Source organism: Antedon bifida, chromosome 7, assembly GCF_963402885.1.
Source record: "Antedon bifida chromosome 7, ecAntBifi1.1, whole genome shotgun sequence".
In the NCBI taxonomy this organism is placed as follows: domain Eukaryota; kingdom Metazoa; phylum Echinodermata; class Crinoidea; order Comatulida; family Antedonidae; genus Antedon; species Antedon bifida.
This window is the reverse complement of record NC_136232.1, coordinates 11,725,682-11,751,109: the sequence shown is the minus strand read 5'-3', so window position 1 is coordinate 11,751,109 and position 25,428 is coordinate 11,725,682. Positions and strand designations below refer to the sequence as shown.

The following is a 25,428-nucleotide window of genomic DNA, read 5'->3' as shown; positions in this document are numbered from 1 at the left end:
AGTGGTTAGAAATATTCTGAGGGCGGGCTTTTTGTTTGGACCAATGGAATGTTTTCTTCAAATTGTTGACCTTTTGCAATATTTTGAAGTTTCCGCCGCACGACGCCAAAACAGGAAAAATGAGATTATTAGATTAACAGATTAACCATTTTACTTAATTTTATATAAATCAAAATGACTGAAAACTTTATGCAAGTAAGTATAAACGTAATACACTTGTTCAGTGTTGTCATATGATATTTTAAAATAAGCTAAGCTGTATTTAGGCCACATTGGCAAATGCACGCATGATGGATGCAGTGGCCCATCATCCACGTCTTCCGTTCCGGCCAATCTTCTAGTGTTTTTAGGCTAGGCCTAGCTAGGCCAATTGTCTTCATACATGGATGGGCATGATGAGTGTGCCATGGAATTGCCACTTGTTTCAGGCTCCGAATTCTCCTCTATTCTAGGTGTAGGGCCCTAGCCTTATATTAGGCTAGGCCTAGGCCCCTAGAATTAGATTAAATAAAAATAAACAAAAGCTTCTTCAACATATTTAAATATTTATTATTATTAAATATACTGCTGTACTGACTGCTGTAGCCTCTGTCTGTATTCTAGATATTATAAATAGCTAGGCTAGTCTCTATAATATAAACCTAGGCCTATCTATGTTTACGTAACATGTTTGTTTTTCTACTCTAGTCAATGCCGTCATCGTATCATGTAGGCCTAGGCACAGACATGGACTATTCTCTACGTAATGATTCTTTTTCCTCTTACAATGAATATCCGCACTCACGGCCATTATTAGATGATCAGTATGCACCAGGGCGTTCACCAAGAAACACCAATTCTGCTCCAGAGACTAAAAGTCGTGGTTAGTATTGTTACAGTATGCTGAATTTGTTTTGAATATACTGTACTGTGTAACACAGCATACAATTTCAATTTGCCTACTGTGTTATCTGATATGCATATTATAAAGTATAACATTTTTATTTTTTATCTGACAGCAATCATATCAGCACTGCGTGGTCTACAGGACAAGATACGCAAGTTGGAGTTAGAGCGCACTCAAGCAGAACAAAACTTAACAAGTTTAGCATCGGAAACAACACAATACAAAGAAATTCTGCAGCAAGAACACACAGCTAAAGAAGAGACGCAAACAGAGATATCTAAACAAACTAAGGGTGTGTAAAAAACTAAAATAATTATGCATTCTTCTACCCTAAAAACTAAATAATTGTTTAACTGAACCTATTCACTTTTTTTTAAACAGAAGTAGAATTACATTTGGACTCGGCAGAAAGTAGGTGTAATCTATTGGAGAAGCAGCTGGAATATATGCGCAAAATGGTGCAGAATGCCGAGCATGATCGTAACAGGGCCTTGCACGAGCGGAAGCTGATTGCTAATGCTAGGGAAAAAGAAGAGGTTGAAGAGATACAGTTACACCAGGAAAAGGTGGAGAAATTGGAAAGAGATAACATGAAATTGCAGGAAACTCAAACAAAGACTCAAGTAAATAAATTTATAATAATCAGTACACAATTTTAAAAATACCAGACACTCCACCCCATGTATTAAGGTATACCTAACATATTACATTTATGCTGTAAAATTTATTATTTTCAGAAAAAAATTCAACAGCTTGAAGAGAAGGTGCGTGAAGAGCAACACCATCGTAGGTTGGTCCAAGAAAAAGCTGCAGAGGTAATGCAGACTAGTAATTCTTAAAATAGATAAAATCATATTTTTTGAAAACATAAGTTTATCGTCAATGTTTCTTTTAGCTTCAGACAGAAACAGAAATGAACCGAATAATGCTAGCGTCAAACACACCCCCTCAACCAACAAAACCAAAGAAAAAGAAGAAGCGAAGGAATGTGCAATCTAGTCAACCTGCTAAAGCTAAACCAGCAACAACAACAGGAAGCCATTACAGGGCAAACTTTAAGACTCTACCATTTGTTGCTGGCAAAGTAAGTTTAATCTTAATTATACCTTGTATTAAAAGACTGTTAATGTTGTTACATGATAGGTACTGTACTACATTACATTTCAATATTCTTGTTGAAAGGACCAGTTAATATGAGAAACCCTGTAAAAATTCAGTTTCCTATATAAGGAAAATTAATAGCATAATTGGCACTTGTTCATTAAAGACATTTCATTATTATTAAAATGGAAATTTCGTATTCATATATGCAATATCTGAGAGCCACTAGTCATGGAGAGCAACTAGACCGTGTTTGTTTACGCTACTTTTGGGGGAGGGGAGATAATTTTTGTTTATTAATCTTTTTTTATTATCTTACTGTTCTTTGTATATAATATGGCAAAATAAATGAAATGAATCTTTTTAACAGTCAACCACTCCAAGCCATTCACTAAGTTCCAATCTGCAGAGTGTACTAGCAATGTTGAAAACGCACAATCCTGCGTGGTGTAACAATGGCCCCCTCATGAAGCGAGTTAATGGAACAGTCCATCGTCGGCCATCGGTATCATCGTCTACCTCAGAAAGTGACCTTGCCGACCTTATGTTGGGATTACAAGATGAATTTGGGCAGATGGGATTGTAAGTATTTAAAAATATAGTGTTATATTTCTGTAGACATTATTATATTTGCACACCTTATATTTTCACACACTGATATTTTTATCCTGTCAGACTTCCCTGACTCTCACTTTTGTTGTTTTAAATATTAGTGAGCATCAAGAAATAGCTCGTCAGATTCAGGAAACAGATGATCGACATTTAAGGGAAGATTTGGAACGAGAACTGGAGCAGTTGGTGATTAGAATGGAAGCCAAAGGAGAACAGATTGCTAAATTAAAAAGGCACAAATCAAAGGTAACCGTGCAATGAGTGAAGTTTAACATATTAACCTAGTTATGTTTCAATCCATTTTATTATAATTTATCTACATATCACAGTTGACAATATACATTAGTTTGTTACCTTATCATTCACAATCATTTCAATTTGTTTCAGTCTTTAGTGGGTCATCTTGGTTGGCATTTTAAGATCTTTAATAGGACCAACTATGTAGCAAATCTGAAAAACTTTATTTTTGTCCATTTGAAATATTGCAGGCCTTCGAAGGTAAAAAGAAAACAAAGAAGCGAGCAATAAGTCGTTCATCATCAGTCTCAATACCATCAAGTTCAAACAGTGCTGAAGTTCAGGTCATTACAACGGTCAAAACAAAAGGGTCAAGAGTACAGCCAATCACAGTGAAGAATCAACCACTACGTCAGAATAAAACACTTCTAAGGGACATACAGACCTTGCAGACTACACTCAGGCGTGATGATGTGTGCTGGGAATGAACTTTGTGCTTGTTTGCATAAAGTTGATCAAATATATACTGTACCAAAGAACTACTGTACTACAATTATAAGTAAAATAGAAAAGTGAATTTTAAAAAGCTTTTCCAACGATATTGGACAAAAAATATTGGGGGGAAAGACCATCTTCCAGATTATTAAGTTAAAGGAAATAAATAGAAAAATTCTGCTTCCGATCATTGTGAACTTGTTTGTATAATAAAAAATATTAACATTTGTCTAAAAATTATGCTACTGTAATTAGTTTATTTTGAAAATTTAAAAGTCTTCCGGAATTAATTTAACAATTTAAAATACTCCATTGTTTCGTGGGAAATGACTGTAGATATACTGAATGTTTTAGATGTACTTTATTTACTGATTAAATGTATATAAATAATCTGTTAATGTGAACATGAGTTGTGAATTTAGATAACCCAATTATGAAGTAGACAATAAAAATCTTCAGAGAAACTACAGTTGTTTTAAAATATTTATTTGTTCCATAAATTTATAATTCGATAAACTTTATATGTAGTATAGTTGTCGTAAAAATAATCAGATTGTTTCAACATATTCCAGATGGAAAGGTCGAAGTTGACATGCGCTACTGCAATGAAATGATGAACCTTTTGAGAGTGTTAGTGTACCATAGATGGTACATTGCATGTTGGAACAGGTAACAATTAGTGTTCTAGTTGTGTTTTTGGATGCTGTATAGACTTCTGATCTGATATTGATAACGATACAATACATTTAAAGCTCTGTCTACACTATCAAACTTATGTGTAAGTTATTACAATTTCAAATTTTAAGAAAAATAATAATACTACATACACAAAGTGTACAATTGGATCCAAATTAAAACCACAAAAAACTTATTTCTTAAAATTCTTTTTCCTTTTGGATTTATCCATTTTATTTGTTTTTTCTTTATTATTAGCCTCAATACTAACTGTATCTTTGAAAGCGTCTGCTTCCGATAGGGGTTCAATTATTGCCCCCATTTGGGTTTTTATTTTGGGCTTTGTCAATTTCTTGAAGACAGCTTCAGTATTCCATGTGTTTCCAACTGGTGCTCTAATATGTGATTCAAATTGCTGAGCTGAATTAAACGGAAAGGGTAAATTATTCACCTGCAAAACAAAGAAAATTTAAAAAATAAATTTACCACATTGGAAAGTTTTCGTGCCACTCCTTTAGGCAGTTATATTCAAGAGAACAAACATTAGGAAACAGTTACCATGCGGTAGCTTAAAGTTTACTACGGGTGAGTATTTGGGAACTCGGACTGGGCATGCGCACACCCCAAAGTATGTCTGGGAAAGGAGAGTCTATGAAAACATTTGCTGAGAAATATTGAGATGCATGTAGACGGCAGTTATCGTGTGATGCGATTTTTTTTGTAAGAAATATTTCTTGTCAAATATTTAACTGCTGCTTATAATTGCAGAAGCAGATTTGAATATTTACCTGATGCATGGCGACAGACTTATTTCGTTTCTCGTTGATGATCACATGAGCTAGTTTTCGATCCAGACGAGGAGCAGCAGGTGGTGCTTTAATTATGAATCTGTTAACAGAAAATTGGTATAACTTAATAATGTAAGTGGTTGGTAAGGTTAAGTACAGTATGCAATGCAAATTAGTTTTAACTACCTTATTAATCATGCATTATTTTTTCACAAACTGAATTTTGTGCCTTTTGGATGTGTTTTCTACTATTTTTACCTTTTTATTTTAAGTGTTTTGTATATTGTTGTCTTGTTTTGACCTGCATATGCTTGGTCATCCCAGCTGTGACCTGGGATGATTGTTGCATTCTTTATTCTTTATTTGAAATAAAGGATGCTTTTACTAAAACAATGTTCTTACCTTTTCTTTTTCCTTTTTGATGGCTTGACCCCAGTCCCTCCCCAGTCTCCCCATCCTGGTAGTGTAAGGTCAATGTCCTTTGGTGTACTCTCATCGATCTTTCTCTTTTTGTCCTGGTGGAAATCTTCAACGACATCATCATCTGCAAACGCCTCTTGTATATTCATAAGGTGCTTGTCTGGTCTATCTTCCTTTTCAAAATCGCCAACAACAATATCTGGTTCAAGACATTTTATTTCTCGTGGTTTGATGGTGAATACCTTCATAGGATCGACATGAATATCTTTTATGTTTCCCCTTTTATCTGCTGTACTATACTCCTTAGAATCTTGTGTGACTTCACTGCTATTCACCTCTGGTAATGTTTCTTCATCAGAACCAGTGAATTCAAAATCCTCAAGAGTCTGTTTGCGATTTACTCCTTCGCTTAACAACTCCTGATCATCAACAGGAGTCTCTAGTACGTCGGCATTTGATACGCTCTCTAACATGTGACGTATAATCTCTGGAGCGTCATCATCTTCAGAATCACTGTCATCAACTTGTTGAGCAGTTACAGCCTCAAGTGCGGATATACGAACATGATCCTTGGCGTTCTTTGACGTCGTCTTAGACTCCTCCTTTGTCACATTCTTAGCCGATGCATTAAACCATGGATTATTGATATCTGTCAATGATGGCGCCAAAACTTCTTCTCCCTCCAAGCCCTCTTCCTGATCCTCTTCATCGCTCTTGTTGATCTCCGCAATTTTTTGGGTCAGGTCTCTGCTCTTCTGTAACTGTTGTTGAATCTGCTCTCTAGCCTATACACATTCAACAGCTCAGAATTAAAATATGGATAATATATTATCTCTAATTAGCAGATTGATAGAGTAAACAATTATTTTTTACAAACAAAATACAAATGGAATTGAAATGAAAGTATTATACCTGTAGATTGTATTTACCGAAGCGAACAGTACTCTTTGCCCATTTGCCAGTGTTTTTATGCTTCAGGCTAACACGTTCCTTTTATGGCAGAAATAAAATACAAATTATTACAATTCACTACGTTATTGACACTATACAAATATAATAATAATAATATCGAACATTTATAAAGCGCTCTTTACCGGAGTCTCACAGCGCACAGTGAAAAGAATAACTATTGAAATTGGTGAGTTTTCAAGAGAGATTAATTGAATCGAAAAGGGGATGGAGTGTAATGGAGGGAACAAGGAAGTTGGTCCCAGATCTCTGGTGAATGTTTACAATTTATTTTGACATGAGAAGGTATAGGCACAAGTGCAACAGTATGATAATTGTAATTTAATGTGTGTAAATTCTTTATTGTCACTCCTGATAACATAATATAGAAACTTCATTAACAAACAAGACCAAAATAAAATTTACACAGACGAGCGGTAACAGTAATAAAAATATAGAATCTATGTTATTCCTTATGACCTTTACACAAATCAGGGAGTGGACGGGAGATTTCTGCTCAGAACAGATAGATTCTACATGAGACAGGCTACGCATTTTTTTCATCTGTGTAAATTGGCCTTAAATCAGCTTTTGCTACTCAAGTTTTGGCCTACGTAATGTTGACGTTATGTTGAATTGTAATATAGTGTTTTATACCTGTGCTCTCGTTTTGTCAATCTTTGTCATCATTTCGTTTGCTGCCTCAGGATCATTCTCCATCACCTCCTGCATCTTTTTAATATCTTCTTTTGCTTTTGCTTTCTTTTGAATACGATGGAACCTAACAAGAAGTAAAACCGTACAATAATGGTCAAAGCAGACATTCTGCTGATATAAATTTATAGTATATGCAATCCAAAGGCAAATTACTGAAAAAATGACAATCATTGGCTGGATCTCAATGGAAATACAGTACAAATAAGCAAAAAGCTAAATCAAAACAGCCAGAAAATGTGCAACACTAGCTCTTCACAATGATAATTTCATTATTTATCATTCTAAACATTTTTCTTTTAATATGCTTACTTTTTACTTTTGATCTTTTTCTGTCGTTTACACTTTGACTCGTAGTAGGACTGTAAAGCTCTTGCTTTCTGTAGTTCTGCTCGCCTAGCTTTTGCCTAGTGAAAAAATATATATATAAATACATATAACATACTGTAAAGCTCTGTCTACACTATCAAACTAGTTTGACAAAAAAGTGTTATGTGCCCAAATATGGTAGTACTGTATATGTTCATACTACAGTAGCATTTGATGGCACATAAGTATAATAGTTTTTTTTATAGAACATTTTTATTTTCAGTCAGGCTAATTTATTCTAATGTAGTGAAAACTGGGCAACATACAATAAGCCAAGTTTCACCCAGCATATCCTGCCATGCATCTAAGCAGGCCTTTTTTTTTTAGGTGAGCGAGAGAGATCACTCACCTAACACACTCCTAAACTGCCCTTAAGGAGTGTGATTTATAACACACTTAAATTTGGTAAACTTCTACATGCCAAAATACAAACGGCACACCTACAGCACTCCTGAATGTATTGAGGAGTGCAATTTGTAGCACACCTACAGCATCCCTGAATGTATTGAGGAGTGCAATTTGTAGCACACCTACAGCACCCCTGAATGTATTTAGGAGTGCAATTTGTAGCACACCTACAATTTTAAAAAGACAAGGCCTGTCATCTATAATATTTCAAAATGTAAAGATGTTTAGCAAATACCTCCTCTAGACTCATAGCCTTCAGGGCTTCCTCTTCTGCTTGTGTAAACTCCTTGTCAGGTCTTTCCATGTGTTTACTGCCGTGTAACAACGTATAGATTTCCTCCTCAAGTGGTGTTGCAGGCTAAAAGATAACAATTTGAAATGTGAACACAATATTAGTAACAATTCACTATTCAAATGTATGCTACATAAAGCTCTGTCTATTAAACTAGTTTGACTAAAACAAGTGTGATGTGCCCAATTATGGTAGTGATATAATGTATGTTGATAACAATTTTGCAGTACACCATGTATATTAGTTCTGAAAAGAACTGTTGAGTTTCTCTACGTTTCGATCAATATGATTTGATCGTCCTCAGGAGTGAGAATGTGATGTATTACAGTATGTCATCGAGTCCATACATGGTCACATCACATTTTTTTGTCATATAACAGGGATGTCACCAGCTTTTTGGAGTGCCGGTCGGCAAATCCCCCCGGGGGTGTCGTTATTTTAGCAAAACATAATGAATTATGAAAATAAATAACAACAAATTGCGTCAGGTCTAGGCCTAACCTTGTACCACCGGGGAGTCGCCGTTATTATTCGCGAAAACAAAAAAACGCTTACGAAATGAATAGCAATTATAGATCGCGTCAGGCCTAGCCTTGTGGACACTACGACCACTAGGCCTAGCCAAGGCTTAGATAGATGCCCCAAAATCTGAATTCCACAAAAACAGGCGCTTCCTTATTTAGGCCTAACCCCTAATCAAATACTGTAGATAAATTATTAGCCTAGACCTTACTACTTGTTGTTCGATATAATAATAAATGTGTTCTTTTGCGCGAGAGTTTTTTAGCGTATTCGTGAATTCCGGATTTGTTGTTTCACAACTGTGCGGCAAGCATGTAGTGCATGGACGGCAAGAACAGACACGTGTTTATGGGTTAACTGAAGTTCAGCAACCTGAAGTTATCCAGGGACGTCCAGCAGTTAGCAGGGGAAGTCCCCTGCCGCTGCGCGCGTGGTTGTTGTTGTCTTCTTTAGTGATAATGTATTCAGTGTTTTAGAGTAAAATAATAATAATAAATAAAAAACAGTTTATATTTTCGTTTGTCTGCTTTATTTTTACTTCATTCTACAGTAAATCGATCTCATTTTACTGGCACTTTTAACATATAATATTCACAAAATTAGAAACATGGCATAACATAATAATTCGGTGGCATAACATAAGTAAAGCATAATAACAATGTTATTAACGTTCCTTGTTGTAATTGTGCTATTGCATTCGGATTCTACGATTCGTTGTAGCAGCCCAACTCTTAACAACCTCTACAAAGTCAAAGTTACTGGCCGGTGGGCCATCAATAGCGATGCGTATCAGGCCATCAAGGCTTGTCTGACAGAGTCTATTTCGTGGAACAGTTTTGATAAGCTTCAGTTGAGAAAATGTCCGTTCGGAATCGGCAGTATGACATGGTAAAATCCGATAGATTTGGGCCAACTTTGTCACATTTGGGAATGCATCCCTGGCCAGGCGGTTAGTGCAAAGATAGTTCACAATGACATCGGTAGTTGAATCTTGTTGCTTAAGAATAGATCCTTTTGCAAAGTTCATAAAATTATTCCATTCATTTTGAACGTCGGCAGTGCGGGTATTATCCAAAAAATGTTCACTTAGTGTAGCAATGTAATCATTTCCAAAGTTTTTGTCGGCAGTGCGAAGCAAATCTGGATCAAACAAACTAAATTGTGAAAGTTTAGTAACATCATCAACTGGGAATCTTTGAGTAATATTTTCCATGAGTGTGTCAATGTATTTTCCACGGATGTGTTTATCAAAGTAATCAGCATCATCAGTTCTTTCTTTAACATCAATGTCGGAAGACTTAAGATTATCCAAGAGTTGTGGTAGTTCCTGTAAAGTTGGACCATCTGTCGTCTTCATGTCAGATATCGTAGCAAGTGTTGCTTTAACAAGTGGTTGGATCAAACAATGTTGGAATTCCCGAGCCTGGAATGCCTTGCAGAGGCGACTGACGTGTGGCAATATATCGCAAAGAAGCAACATCGTTGCAACGAAACGGTAAGTCCTTGCTAAATGAAAAAGTCCAATGGCCTTGGCGTCACCGCGTTCTTCTCCTTCTCTTTCCAAGCTTACAAGAGTACTTATAAAACTGTCTTTCAAACGAGAAACTGAATGTTCAATGCTAAGCCATCGCGTAGATGATGGTTCGATGGGTTTCAACACCTTCTCGTTGAGTGCCGTTTGTATCGCATGCAAACCAGCAGTTCTGACTGCACTGTTATTGAAGAAGTCGTACAGTTGTCTAAGAATCGACGAAAATTTCTTCACAAATGGTACGGCGTTGGCAGCCTGTGATGTTGCCAGTTGTAATCTGTGTCCACAACAATGAATTCCTATGGCAGATTTTGCAATTTCCTGCAATCGCTTTACGACGCCGTTGTGCCTTCCGGTCATTACGGCAGCACCATCAGTACCTATACCACATAGATGTTCAAAACTAAGTCCTTTGTCATTAAAATATCCAGTAACGTGGTTTGTAATTGTTCCGGCGTTTAGGGCAACTGTACCGTCCCCGTCGATTGCTGCTCTCAATGGTTCGATCATTTTTAGAAACTTTACACATAAATTTCCATTGCCATCAATGTATCGGCAGTTCAATGTTAATTGTTCAGATACGCTGACATCAGTTGTTTCATCAAGCATAATAGCAAAATAAGGCGAGTTCTTGACGGCAAGAAGTGTTGCTTCCTCCAGCTGGTTAGAAATAAACGATAACATTTCCTGTATTGATTTGTTACTACAGTATGTAACGTTCTTCGCAACATTTAAATCCTCTTTAATGTTCAATCCCAGTTGTGTAAGTAATATGCGGGATACGTCGTTTGGCAAGGAAATAGAGGCATTTGAACGCAGATGTAATTGCTGAGTTGTTCACTTCTGGTTGGATAACTTCAGCAATGTTGTGCGTAGTTTCTACAACAAGTTCAAGATTCATAGCAGTTTGATGTGCTGATGATGTCTCATGCTCCTTGATGCTGCCAAGTCTGAGCCGTTTGCAAGGTGTTATATTCCAAGTATCTCTGTCATATGGTCGCATATTGTGTTTCTGACAGAGGCGACAGTACATCCCAATCTCGCTAGGCTTATAAAACAGCCAAGATTTACGGCCATTTAGCCACTCATTTCGGAAATGAGTGGACTGCTTTCCCTTTTTGGCCTTCTTTGTAGGTTGAGGTACCGGGTGGTGGTTCTCCTCATTTTTCCGTTTAGGTCTACTAGGGGTAAAACCAAACCGTGCTAGAGACATGATCGGAAGCGAGACTTTTCTGGAACGACGACGATAATTAGAGTAATTCTGGAACGATAATAACTTGTTGAAAACTGGATAAGAAATGGTGTTCATCAATGTTTTCGAGAACTTTATATAGGCCTATGCGAGGTGCGAAGTATAGAATTCTGACAATTGCACTTGGAACATGCCGTTTTCTTTTTAGTACCGGCGAGCGGGATACGTGCGATAAAAACGCCCTTGCTTTTGTTTTATATAACAATACACAATCGGCGGAAAGTCGGCGAGCGCTTGACACTTTAATATACGTCAATACTTACCGTGCACGCAAGCGAATCACAATTAGCTAGAAGTTCATTGATTATTATGTGTACCATGCTCGGCGATCATAAACGAACGAACTTGCCCGGTCTCACTGAACCATGCACATGTTTTTTTATTTTTTTTAGTAGTTCGTAGAGTACAAAAATGTAAAACTAGTAACATAATATAATTAAAGCAGGGTGACAAAACATTCAGCAATTAAAAATTATTTTGTTTGGGTCTATCATGGAACTATAGTTCCATGGGTCTATGTAGTTGTATATTTTTAATTACTGCGTACTTGTTTGTATTTTTAATCTGTGCAAAATAAAACGCTTGAATGGTCGCTATGTGAACTTTAAACTTGTACACTGTGCTGTGTTGCACGTTGTTCGCCATGACTCACAAGCTGTAACAATGAATACCAGGGCAGGGTAGGCCTGGTATTGTGTTACAAATAAAGTAACGTACGTAACCACGGAAACATTTGCTGTAGTCTTTTGTCTTATCTATATGAGGCTAGCTTGTCTGTGATTAACGATGTGCTAGGTAAAATGTTTTAGTACGAATTTTAGTTAGGCCTAGGCCTAATATAAATATCGTAATGATTAATAAATAATAGTGGTGGTCGGCAGCCTGTGAATCCTGGTCGGAAATTTTGAGTGCTGGACGGGGCCGACCAGCGCCGACCAGCGTGGTGACATCCCTGATATAAACTTTGATAGTGTAGACAGAGCTTTAGTGATATGCTCTTTTGTTAAATTAAATATACTCTTTGTAATTCACCTTAAATTTCTTGACAAAGGTGTCCGTGGTTTGAAGGCTGGTGGTTGATTGGTTGAGAGGGAACGACAGATGTTCGGCTCTTCGATTTGCCTGGACAGCTTGGTGCCATTTTGAGAGCTCATTACTGGTGTTTTCATAAGCAAGTTTACGTTCAACCTACACATAAGTAAAGTTTTATTTAGAGTTGTAGTGACTATACACACACACATGTAACTATGTATGCTAATTAGGAATTGACTAAATAAAAGCCAAAGGTTACTGCCTCCGCAGCAGTAAGTACATAGAAGCCACGTCTGTTGTTTCATTTCGATCTATTACAAGAGTCTGTTCTAGCTAGCCAACAAGGCATGTAATCTCAACAGTATTTAAGTGTAGTTTCCATACCTTTAATGCTTCATGTTTTGGCAATGAAGCTGACAAAGTTTTACTTTTTCTTTGAACATTAATTAGTTGTTTCTTAAGCTCTGAATGTGATGTTGTACTCTTTAATGTCCCCATCAACTCATGAACTCTGACACGACTTGATTTGCCATCTTTTGAGGCTAAGGTAAACTCTGATATTTCCTTAACAGCCTCTGATCTCTGCTGAACTCTTTTCCTAAAATAAGATATGAAAAGGTTATTTATATTATCAAATTGTTATTAAACTAAAGCTCTGTCTACACAGTAAACAAACTATCAAACTAGTTTGACAAAAAAAGTGTGAGGTGTCCAAATATGGTAGTGGTATGACATCATCATGTCCATATATGGGCACATCACATTTTTTGTCACATAGTGTGAACAGAGCTTAAAGATGTAGTCTTAACCTTGGGCCAGCTAAAAAGGTTCAAACACAGAAATGTTAGTAACAATTTAATTTATTATTTATACATCAAGCATTTCTAAATATGTATGATCAAAATGTGTATGAAACTAACCCCTTCTTTCCATCCAGAGATCCGATGGCCTTTAAAAGTTTGCTATGTTGTTCATCATCAACATCATCCTAAAAACAATAAATAAATATTAAACAAAAATTATATTATAAATTTATCGCCGTGGCTAAAGATATGGTACCGTATTCTAACTTCTGTTTACTAAAGGTACGGTAAAATTGCATTACGTCATAATCAGCCAATGGGGTGCTGGTACGTGTGTGACGTCATCGTATAAGGACTTGGGATTTTTTTTCATATCGCGTCTGTTGTATGTTGTAAAGAATTCCTATTGGCGGCGCCAGGCTGCGTGGATGTGTGTACGCTGCAGATGAGGGTTTTATTTTTATTCCAAATGGCCTATTTATTATTAAACTTTGTTTACAATGGTGACCATAAACAACAAGCAAATGCGGACAATAAAGGGGCCCTAAAATACTATGATTTAGACAGTAGCCCCAGGGCTGACGAGTCACAGAAATCAGCGCACACATGCAGCTGGCCCCAGCCTGGCATCGCTTTCCCTACACAAACAAACTCATATAATGAGGTATATAGTACGTAGTAAGTAGGCCTAGGCCTCTTTTGAAACGGTTTTCTGTATTCTAGAATTAAAATCAACATGTTTTGGCTTTTCAATAATAATAACAGACGTAGGCTACATTTAGTTTTTGTCACACACGACGGCGATAATAGCGATAAATAAAGCATAAAGAAAATGCGGTTGATCACTGTTTTCGCGATATAAAAAAAATCCACTAAGTCCTTATACGATGACGTCACACACGTACCAGCACCCCATTGGCTGGTTATGACGTAATGCAATTTTACCGTACCTTTAGTAAATAGAAGTTAGAATACGGTACCGTATCTACTTTAGCCACGGCGTAAATTTATTTCATCAATAACTACAATATCAATAACATACTGTCTTTTTTAAAGTTATAATATAGAATGTTAACATCAAAATGAATACAAATTATTATTTTTGTGTAATAGGCCCTAGTCTATTAGTATTAAAAAGTAAATTTAGCATTTTAATATTTGTCTAAATAAAGTAATGAATAATGTACCAGACCTCATCATTGTCACTACCGCTGATCCTTAATGATGAGTCAGTTGTCGTTGACCTGAAAGTAAACAAGGACTGCAAATTACAGTATTGATTTTGGAAAATATATGAAGGGGCAAACCGACTAACACACACTGCACGGATGAACATTCCTCCTCCTGGCCTGCTGGTGAACGTGGTGGTGGGTCGAGTAACAGAGGGAGGGTAGCCTCTTTTTTATTTACTAGGCCTAGACCTTTTTTAGTCTTTAATTTTAACATAAACAATTAACAAAAAATAGTTCATTTAGGATTTTATATTTGTTAATACAGTTTTAACAAAACTGATGAATAGTCTTACCACAATATACCTTGATTATACATTTAAATAATACTAAATATAGACAGCTAGCTTCCAATGTAAATGCCGACGTGAAAGAAAAACATGTGTTAAATGTAAATAAACTTTGACCTCTTTGTTTAGATTGACAGTATGTAATTGGGGGCAGCAGAGTCTGCAATAACGCCCTCTACACACGTCACATTGGCGAAAAAGAATATTATTTTCAGGTTTTGGAAATTATTGCTCGCGCGAGAGAGATTAGGTAGGCCTAGCCCTAGGCCTAGCCAAAAATAATCATCTCAAAATGTTCTGGAAACACCATTACTGAAAATGAATTATTCCGATCTATTGTCTGGTAAGAATAAACCTTAATTATTGTTATAAATGCAGTCTTATGCTATTGAGATATTAAGGCCATTGTCTGTTGTTTTGGTCTGCCAACTCCGTAATTGTTGACAGCAGGACAGGAGCTAGAAGTACACATACGACGTATGGACGGCGTGTGTGGTGGAGATGAGAGAGACATACCTGGAAAATGTTGGACAGCTCGTCCCTGTTTCATGTGCGCATGCTGAGAATATAAAAAGGGCTTAGAGACTTGACTAGGCCGGCCCTAGGTGTCACAAGATTGCATTCCATCAACATAACATATGATTGTAATGATAAAATTTATAATATATGGTAATGGCAATGCTGTTTAGTTTACATAAACAATAAAAAGCAAAATAAATTCAATTGTAAATTATTTTAATATACATTTGTATATAAATGCAATAACAGAAACAGGTTTTTATATATAAAAAAAATACATTGTGCTGTTTCAAATTTGGAGTTCAAATCACACATCATGTCATGGTCTTTAGTATATCATTGTCTTATCATTGTATAATAGCTTTAGATGCAGAGGAATCTGGTAGAGGACAAGGCTTCGTAACAGCATACGGAAATTCTGACATAACCTCTGACATAACCTCTGACGAAATAGAAGAAGAAGAAATTGATGATGAGTATGTGTTTGGTTTATTTCCAATCTAAAAACATATAAACACAATAGATTCTAGACGACCCAATTAATAATAATAATATCATGGATTTATATAGCACCTAATGTTGTGAAACCTCTAAGCGCTGAACATTATTAGCCCAGTCATTTTTTTGGATCAAACACGTATGGAAACATACTCGCATAATGCAGCTAGTAATCAGCGCAAAGTTGTGTCTTGAAAAAATGTGAAAAAAAGCAAAAATGCAAACAAAATACTGTTTAACCAAATATGTAATCATATAGTACAGTATGTAATTTCTAAAATGTTTTTAAAATTGAGTGTCAAATTATACTTTCTAAGTGTATACAATTTATAAAATTTGTTGATATTTGGGCTTTATATATCATATACAAACATATTATATGTAACCACATTGTTTTTGCAGTGATATTATCATTGTTGATAAGGAAAAACATAAGAATTTATTTACGAAAACAGGAACAAGCCATGTGGTAGTTCAACCACCATTATCTAGGAAACACAAGGGTGCTATAGTAAGTACTCATTCTTGAAGTTTAATATAATGATATTATAAGTTATGTCTGTACATAAAATTGAATGAAGTTTGTAGGTTTATATATCCATGTATTTTGCAGGATAACTAATTTGTATAATATATTGCCTATAAAGCTCAGTCTTTGTGTGAAAAAAAATGTGATGTGCCCATATATGGACATGCTAATAATTTCATATCACTACCATATTTGGGCACATCAAACTTTCTTTGCCAAACTAGTTTGAATAGTGTAGACAGATCACAAGAAATTTAATTTCAAATTGGTTTTAAAAAATGATTCTTAATGCTGAAAATAATCTTTCTTCTCCAAAAGGAATTTGACAGCAAGAAATTAGGTAAAATACCAAAGTAGATGGCAGCACAGTAGCCGCCTCTTTTAAACCGTACCAGTCCAACATCTTATCAAACACTAAACCAAGAGCCCAGAAGAGGACCTACATTACAACACAATCTAGTTCAGAAACCCCAGTTACAAATGCTGAAATAACTCTCTTTACACAGACAAACCAACCAATTATACTAAAACGGTAGGTATATAAAATGATTTGGTATATAATACTGTACCATAATATACTGTACCATAATATTCTGTACCATAATATTCTGTACTGTACTACTAGGTTTAGTACAATATTTGATATTGCATTGTCTTTTGATTTTTTTCCATATTTTTCTTCAATCTGTGTTTTGATTTCAGTTCAAATGTCACAAATGTAAACATGGCAGACTTAAGGCAAGGTGTGATACAAATACCTTCTTCCCAACTATTCAAAATCATCCAACATAAGCAACTTACAGGTAAGACCAATATGACCAATCACATTGGAGTGGAGTTGTGGCTTGGTGGTTATGATGCTTGGCTACCAATCCAAGTCCTGTCATGTCAGGATTTTTTCAAATGACAAATAACAATTCCACTCCGAAAAAATTGTAATAAGACTTTGTTTATAAAGAGCATCTTGTGTACTGTATATGTTTGATTGATTGCCACCTTTAAGAAGGATAGTGAACGAAATCGCTTATGGTTATCATTGGCATTTTAGGTAAATATATAAAGAAATATTTATGATATGGTATTTTTTATTCAAATAAGTGTATAACAAAGAATATTTTTCCTGAATGGTTGTAATGATCAAATTTGGTTTTGTCAAATTGTGTTCCTGTTCTCAACCAAATAACAAAGTCTACTAAGTGGTGACTATAAAGATTAACTATAGTGAACCAATACAAATACAATTTATTTTTGTTTTTTAAACAGCAGCTACAAATGATGCAAACAGCAAAACACCTGGAAAGCATTCTATTAGATCGTTACCAACTAAAATGACACCACCAACAATTGTCCATTATACACGTCCAGTGAAAGAACCAACTTCAACGACGGAAATCCTTTCAACCGAAAACGTAAGAAAATGTACACCCGATGACGAGATGGTAGAAATTATATGAAATATTTTTTTTTTTTGTGATTATGTACAAGCACAGTTAAATTGTTTTGGCTGTTTTTGTATTTTCTATTGTAGTAACACTATGGTTAAAGATGTATTTTCCCCCTAAAAAATAATTGTTTTAATTTTTTTTTTTGGAATATGCCATTTTAATGTCTCATAATAGTTATTTTACCAAAAATTGGATCTAAACAAAATTTAGTTACCTGAAAAAAATGAAATTTAAAGCAAAAAATCGTCAAATTGCCTGCCAGCCAATGGATTTTTGGTTGAATTTAACCATTTATTGTGTTATTTTATAAGTTAAAACATTTTTTTTGTCGTTTTTTTTCTATGGAAGTTAGTATTATTACTTATTATTTCAGGATGATGATAATGAAGATGATGACGATACAGATACCGTTAATCTTGCCCTGTGTGCGCATTGTGGAATCAAATCAAGAAGCCTTGTAAAATGTGATTCCTGTAAATGTGATTTCTCTGTTAAGAAATATCTGAAACTTATCACTGTGCCAAAAGAAGAAATGAAAACTTTGAACAATGAATCTTTTGTTAACAAGAAAAAAACAGTTTATTTGCCGGTGAAACGGCAGTCACCTCCGTCTACAGTATCATCTAGTAATTGGAAAGAATCATATCGGTTAAAGGCACCAGCAAAGAGCTACCCAGCAAGCAGGCCTAGAAAACAAGCTGTTCAACCTGGTAATATGTTACTTAGTTTCACTTATCAACTTTTCTTCGTTTTAATTTGAGTTGATTTCATTCAAAATAAAGTACACGTTTAAGGCTGGTTATAACCAGAATGATTTCCAATTTAGTTCAGAAGAACAATGATTAAATAAGGAGAATGTAGAGTATGGTCAAAATACTAAAAAAAACTCTCCCTCTCTCAAACATTTTCTATCATTCAATTATTTTCTGTTTAGGGCTAGAGGGTTTGTTATTGTGTCAATGTATTTTCCTTTCCTTTATGTTTCCTTCATGGTTTGTTTAATTGGTAGTGTAATCAGTAGTCTAATGATGTGTCCATATTATACATTTTAGAGGTTAAAAATTGATCAAAAAAGGTAAAGAATTCATGAAAAGCATCTTCATCTTTCTATTCATACAAGTAAACATTTAATATTGTATCCATCTAGTATGTATATCAATATCTAGTGATGAGGAGGAACCAATGAGTCAAGATGAGGAGACAAGTAATGGTGTCAATTCTGATGACTGTAGGTCATCGGCGGTATTTAATGGTGTCAATTCTGACGACTGTAGTTCACCGGCAGTAATTAATGGTGTCAATTCTGACGGTATTTGACTTCACCTGAGTGCGATTAAAGCATTGTAGAAGCCATTGCTTCTAGTTTAATTAATATTGGGCAAAATATTTGGTTTTCTGTGGCAACCTATTGTAATATGAGGAGGTTGCATGGTAACATGCCTTTTTTGTGTGAAAAGGAAAGAAGACAGGATTTAAGAAGTTAGTTGGAGATTATAAGAGATAAATAGAGAGAGATTTTAGAAAGTTTTGTATAAATTACTGAACCATAAGCCAGGGAAAGTTTACAGAATTCGGTAAGCTCAATTCTCTTATCGAATATAGTCATTTTGTTGTGTTATTTGAGATGTTATTTATGGCTGGTACTTTCGGTAGGCTGGCCTAGATAACTTTGTTTTAACTTTCAGGGACCATCTCATAAGTGAGATATACCTGTTGCTTCTATGAAAGCATAACAGTTTATATGCTTGTTTTTTGGTTAAATTGTTGTTTGAATAGCTAATATTTATGCTCATATTATAATAGTAATAGTAATACTGGACAACAATTATGCATTATTATAGAAGACTGTATTAACTGTTTGATTTACTTCTGTAAAGCACTCTTACCACATGTCAAATTTGCATACGGTACATCTCAATGCAGCATTCATCATACTTTCAACACGCTGTCTCAGAACGTTTCTATAGCTCTACTTTTGTTGTTTTGTATTGTTTTATTTTACTATTTATTTTTTCATTGCCTAATCTTACTAGCCTATACATATTGTATCTATATTGTCCCAAAACTACAAACTGAATGTCTTCACAACATTTGTATTTATTTGAATATTTTATTTTCTTACAATGAATTGTATTTTATGTAATAATGTCCATGGCTCAGACCTATTAAAATGCATTGCTTGTAATTCTATGGCTCATAAAATATGTATACATAGGTCTGAAGTAAATTCATGGATCTGCCTCTCTTGCACTGGAAACTTATTTCCTTTTAATTCAATAGTTGACAATGATGAATTCTTACATGTTTTAACGCATTTCTCACTTGACCATGATATTGAATACGATCGGATCAACTCTCTTATTTTAAATCCATTTGATATTAGTCTGAATGGTCGTAGTGATAATGACGAATATGCTACTTTACATGAACCATGTAATTATGACCACATTGATAATTTTAACTCTAAATATAATAATATTGTTTCTTCTTTCAGTTTATTTCATCTAAATGCACGTAGTCTCGTTAAACACTTTAGTGAAGTAACAGATTATTTAAAATCCATTAGTCATGATTTCTCTGCCTTATGTTTTTCCGAAACCTTTTTCAACTCCAATAAAACAAATTTTTCTTTTTATAACATTGAGGGCTACAAACTGATTGAGCTATCTAGAAAAACCAGAACATATACCTGGATCAGAGATTACAACACAACGACCGTTCCGATCTTTCATCGCTTATTTCTCAAGAATCCGAATCCATTTTTATTGAAATCAATGCCAAACCGAAAAACATCATTCTTGGTCTTGTTTATCGTATGCCTGAATTATCGGTGACCTCATTTAACATCAATATCTCCCTTATTCTTGACATCATTAATAATGAAAATAAAACAGCGTACATCTGCGGGGATTTCAATATAGATCTGTTAAAATGCAATACTCATAATAGCACGTCCCAATTCCTTACTGCAATGCTCAATAACAACTTCTTCCCTTTAATTACTAAACCTACACGAATAACTACAAAAACGGCAACCTTGATTGATAATATTTTCTCTAATAATACATATGACAAAATTTCTACCGGTATTACTTACTCAGATATTTCTGACCATTTTCCTGTTTTTTCTTTAACCCATCAAAATCAATATTCCCAGCCACCTAACTCCAATAGCAATAAGTTCATCCTCCTACAAAAAATTGACGATGAATCTATATCATCTTTATCTGCTGACCTCCTAAATACAGACTGGTCCGATATATATGCGAATAATGACAATCCCAATCGTGCCTATCAATTGTTTAATAACAAGTTAACCAGTCTGTACAATTCCAGTATTAAAACTACACGTATTAAACGTAATTTTCGCAAAGAGCGTAAACCATGGATCACTGTCGGTCTGATTAAATCAATTGGTACCAGAAATAAGCTCTATACTGCCTACCTCAAATCTAAGAAACAGACCGATAAGGACAAATACATAAAATATAGAAACAAATTAACTAATTTACTTCGCATAGCAAATAAAGAGTATTATGCCTCGAAATTCAACCAGTATACCAACAATATTCATAAAACCTGGCGAACAATCAATGGAATCTTAGGTAAAAATAAAAAACAAAACCAACCCTCTCACTTTTTTAAAAACAATTGTAAAATTACTAATCCCGCACTTATTGCTGAACACTTGAATGATTATTTTATTAATATTGGGAACAACCTTGCGCAAAGTATTTCATATAATGGCAACTCAAATTTTAAATCATTTCTTAATCATTCCTTTATTTCAAACTCTCTCTATTTAACTCCAATAACGGAAACTGAAATTGTTGATATAATCTTAAAACTTAGGGACAATAAGAGTCCAGGATCTGATGGATTTTCCAATCAAATTATTAAAAACATTATAAACTTTATATCCAAGCCTTTAGTCCATATTTTTAACCTATCATTTAAAACTGGAATTTTTCCAGACCTTTTAAAAATTGCCAAAGTAATTCCTATATTCAAAAAAGGCGATCCCCATTACTTTGAAAATTACAGACCGATTTCCCTGCTGCCTTGCCTGTCCAAGGTTTTAGAACGCCTAATCTACAACAGACTTTATACTTTTTTTTCTAAATACGATATCCTCTTTAAGCATCAGTATGGTTTTAGAAAAGCTTTTTCCACTGACCTTGCAATAACTGATCTCTATGATAAACTGACTTCTGCACTTTCAAACAATGAACACACCGTTGGTATTTTTCTTGACTTGAGTATTAGGCCTTTGACACTATCAATCATGAGATACTTCTTCACAAACTTCAGCACTATGGTGTCAGAGGCCTTCCTCTTAAACTCTTAAAAAGCTACCTTACCAGTCGCCAACAATTCACTGCTTTCCCCCCTTTTAATAATAATAATAATAATAATAATATTTATTCGGTCATCAATGTAAAAATAACCAGGAATGAGAATAGGCTAAAGCCCAAACAGATTCTGCACTCACTCCATACAATACAATCAGTTAAAGATAAAACCATATACAAGAAAAATACAAATAAATTATACATAACATGAAATATAGTGTTTTGTTAGAGCAGCCTTAAATATTGAAATTGTTTGTGAATCTTTTATGTCATTTGGTATTTGCTCCCATAGTCTAGGAAAGGAAACAAATACAGAATTATGAAAAGTATTGCCTTTCGAATTCCAACGTAAAAGCCTACCCAGACATCTTTCACTAGTTTTAATATACTCATTGAAAGAATGGGGACAGTAACCTTTCAACACCTTAAATCCTAATGAAAGTCTATGTAATTTAAACAAGTCATCAATAGATAATAATTCAAGCACTTTCAACCTATGAAAATAAGATGTGTCCCAGGAACCTTCCTTTCTAAACATTATTATCCTTGTTGCTTTCCTTTGTATACTTTCTATTCTATTAATATATGATTTCTCAAATGGTGCCCACATTGAACAACAGTAGGTAACCACTGGAAGTAATAGAGCTTTGTATAAGTTCAACATAGCTAACCAGGACATATTTTTACTACATTTTGAAATGAAACCAAGCAATCTACTTGCTTTACAACATATATAATTAACTTGTGTATGACAAGACAACGAACTATTTACATAAACACCTAGAAATTTGAATTCTGTAACTTTAGGAATATTGTCTGATTCTATGGTATAATCCCAGTTAACTATCTCTTTACATCTTGTAACATGCATTACGGCGCATTTGACAGGATTTAAGGGAAGTTTGTTTACATTTGCCCATTTAGCAATTAAATCTAAATCCTTTTGAAGCAATTTACAATCATTATTGTTAATAATGTGTGATCATCAGCAAATTGAAAAAGTGAAGAAGAAATATTATTTACAATATCACTTACATAAATCAAAAATAAAAGACTCCAAACTATCCTCCATTCTATGCGGCGTTCCGCAAGGCTCCATACTCGGTCCCTTATTATTTTTAACATATATAAACGATCTCCCCAACTGTTCCAAATTCCTCAAATTTATACTTTATGCGGATGACACTAATATTATTTATTCTCATAAAAATGATCAAATTTTAGTTAATACAATTAATAGTGAATTACGCAAAGTTTCTGATTGGTTCCAAATCAATAAATTATCGCTAAATGAATCCAAATCAAATTATATTATATTTGAACATAAAAACAAAAAATCCATCTCTCATAACTTAAAAGTTTTAATTAATGACAAGTTAATCACACGTGTTGAGGAAACCAAATTTCTTGGCGTCTCCATTGACTCAAAATTATCTTGGAAACATCATATCAATACAATCTGCAACACAATTGCGAGAAACACTGGTATGATGAACAAATTAAAGTACACACTTCCATCAAACATTTTATTTAATTTATATAATACTTTAATTCTTCCGTACATATCATACTGCAACATTGCCTGGGCCGTTACACCTGGCAAGTTCAGCACTTTATGCCCCTGGACTAGTTTCGAAACTACCAATATTGACCGAATTTTTAAATTGCAAAAACGTGCAATCCGAATCTGTTCAGGGGCATCATTCAGATCTCATTCAAAACACTTATTTTTTAACTTTAAATCTCTCAACGTCTTTGATGTTAATAAACTTCAAACTGCATTATTCATGTACCGACTTACAAATAATCTACTTCCGACCCACATATGTTCACTCTTTACTAAACCTTCTGATACCCATACACATTTTACCCGTTTTTCCAATACTAATGTATACACTGTTAAAAACTGCGACTCGCACATTAGACGTCTTTCAATACTTTATACCGGACCTAAACTTTGGGAAAGTCTTTCACAATCACTGATAAAGAAACCTTCACTTTTTAGTTTTAAAATTACATATAAGCAATCTCTAATCCAAGCATATGATGAATAAGGTGTTATGATTATTTTTAATAATGTTAATTTATTGTTATTCTATTTTTTATATATTATATTTTAATCACAACTATTACTGATATTTGTTATTCTCTAATTTTTACTAGGCATTTTGTACAGCAAATATCAATATTTCATGTGCTGTTTTTTGTCATGTACCGTAACTGCAGTCTTGTTAGGGGGTCAAGCTTAAAGTATCATACTTATTTGACCTCCTTTCACACTTCTTTGTTGTACAAGTATCTCTATATATTTTGTTTAAATTAGTTTGATTACCTTAATGTTTCACATATACTTGTATTATTTTTGAAGTGTGAAAAATTGAATAAAAGAAAAGAAAAAGAAAAGAATTGCAGTTGTTGCTGATGGATCAATGTTAATATTATCATTCTGTCAATTGTTTAAATAGGTCATGTTAAACCAGTTTAAATTAAGAACCAAGAACATTATAATTTATAGCTAACCATACTATTATGTCATTTTTATTGTTTCACAGTTAATCAACTCTATCACGGTATTGGTAAATAAAGACTTAAAGGAAGCATATAACCGTGTGATATTTCAATTCTCGACTCATATATTTCTCTGGACCCTCGACAATAATATCATTAACGAATTCTCTTTTAACTAAGAAGATGAGTGAAACGACTCCAGCAACTAAACCTAAAGATACTAATCCTGATGCTAAGGCACAAAGGTAAAGAACCATGACAGAAAAGGGACTGACCCATGCCATTGAAGTAAAAAGAAAGAAACGTGGCAGTATAATTCAAGAACTAAAAAAGATGCAAGTGTCAATTCAAGAAGCACAATCCAAAAGGGAAATACAAGACAAGTATAAGGTATGGATTGGATTGTATGAAAGCTTTTTAGATGAACATGATGAGTTGACCAAATTACTAGACAAAGAAGAAAAGCATCAAGATTATTGGAAAAATTTCGAGCCTACAGAGAGGGCTCTGAAGGAATTTAAAGAACAGACAGAAGACTCACTAAACGAAGATCCAGTACAAAGAGTGAGCATAGATCCTAATGATAGCGTATCTCAAGCTGTTTCTCGTAAATCAAGCAGAAGGTCAAGCGGTGGTCAATCTGCCTTGTCCGATGCTAAATTGAATGAAATTCAAAAACAAGCTGACTTAAATGCAGAGATGGCGGCAATAGAAGAACGTGAGGCGATTGAGCGAGCTAAGTTGGACCTGAAAAATAGAGAAGCCAGACTTGAGCTAAGAACAAAACTGGAGGCTTCAGAAGCCAAACAAAGGGCGATTGAAGAAGTCCTTTCATCTCAAAGCCAAGTCTCCATTGCACAACCATACCAACCTGGTGTGAACGTAGATGCCAACTTATTTATGCCTACTCTCAGTCAATTACCAGCCACCACCACACCTGAGAGGTTGTTAGCTACCACCTGTCGTTAAAAAA

The 25,428-nt window shown here is 34.6% G+C and overlaps 6 protein-coding genes and 1 long non-coding RNA gene across 8 annotated transcripts in view; 4 read left to right on the top strand and 3 right to left on the bottom strand.

The window, feature by feature from the left end:
- The window catches only part of LOC144848910 (uncharacterized), a 162,750-nt gene extending 137,326 nt beyond the window's left edge, over positions 1 to 25,424 (top strand). The window contains exons 2-3 of the mRNA XM_078705862.1: positions 18,924 to 19,169; positions 24,500 to 25,424. Coding sequence (XP_078561988.1) covers positions 24,711 to 25,424 — 714 coding nt within the window. The 5' untranslated portion in view covers positions 18,924 to 19,169; positions 24,500 to 24,710. The remainder of the gene's footprint in view (positions 1 to 18,923; positions 19,170 to 24,499) is intronic.
- The window catches only part of LOC144847586 (3-oxoacyl-[acyl-carrier-protein] reductase FabG-like), an 88,468-nt gene that overhangs the window by 24,497 nt on the left and 38,543 nt on the right, over positions 1 to 25,428 (bottom strand). The gene's annotated exons all lie outside the window — the stretch shown is intronic.
- LOC144847580 (centrosomal protein of 57 kDa-like) lies at positions 65 to 3,798 on the top strand. Its single transcript, XM_078704014.1, has 9 exons — positions 65 to 195; positions 688 to 862; positions 999 to 1,178; positions 1,268 to 1,509; positions 1,624 to 1,701; positions 1,782 to 1,970; positions 2,358 to 2,569; positions 2,701 to 2,845; positions 3,088 to 3,798. Exons 1-9 carry the CDS (start codon positions 175 to 177, stop codon positions 3,322 to 3,324), a joined length of 1,479 nt encoding a protein of 492 aa, XP_078560140.1. The 5' UTR covers positions 65 to 174; the 3' UTR covers positions 3,325 to 3,798.
- LOC144847576 (U3 small nucleolar RNA-associated protein 14 homolog A-like) lies at positions 3,797 to 14,698 on the bottom strand. The gene is made up of 12 exons (XM_078704009.1): positions 14,611 to 14,698; positions 14,278 to 14,329; positions 13,203 to 13,270; positions 12,667 to 12,880; positions 12,283 to 12,438; positions 7,889 to 8,011; positions 7,189 to 7,283; positions 6,820 to 6,943; positions 6,127 to 6,204; positions 5,197 to 5,999; positions 4,795 to 4,894; positions 3,797 to 4,457 (listed from the first exon to the last, which is right to left on the bottom strand). Exons 1-12 carry the CDS (start codon positions 14,631 to 14,633, stop codon positions 4,200 to 4,202), a joined length of 2,094 nt encoding a protein of 697 aa, XP_078560135.1. The 5' UTR covers positions 14,634 to 14,698; the 3' UTR covers positions 3,797 to 4,199.
- On the bottom strand, positions 9,137 to 11,018 carry LOC144847579 (zinc finger protein 862-like). Its single transcript, XM_078704013.1, has one exon. It carries the CDS (start codon positions 10,680 to 10,682, stop codon positions 9,156 to 9,158), a length of 1,527 nt encoding a protein of 508 aa, XP_078560139.1. The 5' UTR covers positions 10,683 to 11,018; the 3' UTR covers positions 9,137 to 9,155.
- LOC144848610 (uncharacterized) lies at positions 14,860 to 16,554 on the top strand. Of its 2 annotated transcripts, none has more exons than XR_013613888.1 (4): positions 14,860 to 14,947; positions 15,485 to 15,599; positions 16,024 to 16,132; positions 16,469 to 16,554. It is a non-coding gene; the product is annotated as an uncharacterized LOC144848610 (long non-coding RNA). The 2 variants fall into 2 exon arrangements; XR_013613889.1 differs by having other exon boundaries at positions 16,449 to 16,483.
- LOC144848911 (uncharacterized) lies at positions 16,508 to 18,912 on the top strand. Its single transcript, XM_078705863.1, has 5 exons — positions 16,508 to 16,682; positions 16,853 to 16,953; positions 17,414 to 17,559; positions 17,969 to 18,305; positions 18,743 to 18,912. Exons 2-5 carry the CDS (start codon positions 16,875 to 16,877, stop codon positions 18,910 to 18,912), a joined length of 732 nt encoding a protein of 243 aa, XP_078561989.1. The 5' UTR covers positions 16,508 to 16,682; positions 16,853 to 16,874.

What these genes read in the sequence shown, in the direction of transcription:
- LOC144847580 (XM_078704014.1), top strand. Translation starts at nt 175, where the DNA reads ATGACTGAAAACTTTATGCAA. An exon ending in TGACTGAAAACTTTATGCAA is followed by an intron (nt 196 to 687) that starts GTAAGTATAAAC and finishes TTTCTACTCTAG; the next exon opens with TCAATGCCGTCATCGTATCA. An exon ending in TCCAAGAAAAAGCTGCAGAG is followed by an intron (nt 1,702 to 1,781) that starts GTAATGCAGACT and finishes TGTTTCTTTTAG; the next exon opens with CTTCAGACAGAAACAGAAAT.
- LOC144847579 (XM_078704013.1), bottom strand. Translation starts at nt 10,682, where the DNA reads ATGTTATCGTTTATTTCTAACCAGCTGGAGGAAGCAACACTTCTTGCC.
- LOC144847576 (XM_078704009.1), bottom strand. Translation starts at nt 14,633, where the DNA reads ATGTATAATCAAGGTATATTGTG. An exon ending in TCTCTGGATGGAAAGAAGGG is followed by an intron (nt 12,881 to 13,202) that starts GTTAGTTTCATA and finishes ATCTTATTTTAG; the next exon opens with GAAAAGAGTTCAGCAGAGAT. An exon ending in AGGCTATGAGTCTAGAGGAG is followed by an intron (nt 7,284 to 7,888) that starts GTATTTGCTAAA and finishes TTTTTTCACTAG; the next exon opens with GCAAAAGCTAGGCGAGCAGA.
- LOC144848911 (XM_078705863.1), top strand. Translation starts at nt 16,875, where the DNA reads ATGGCAGACTTAAGGCAAGGTGTGATACAAATACCTTCTTCCCAACTA. An exon ending in CCAACATAAGCAACTTACAG is followed by an intron (nt 16,954 to 17,413) that starts GTAAGACCAATA and finishes TTTTTTAAACAG; the next exon opens with CAGCTACAAATGATGCAAAC. An exon ending in AAAACAAGCTGTTCAACCTG is followed by an intron (nt 18,306 to 18,742) that starts GTAATATGTTAC and finishes GTATCCATCTAG; the next exon opens with TATGTATATCAATATCTAGT.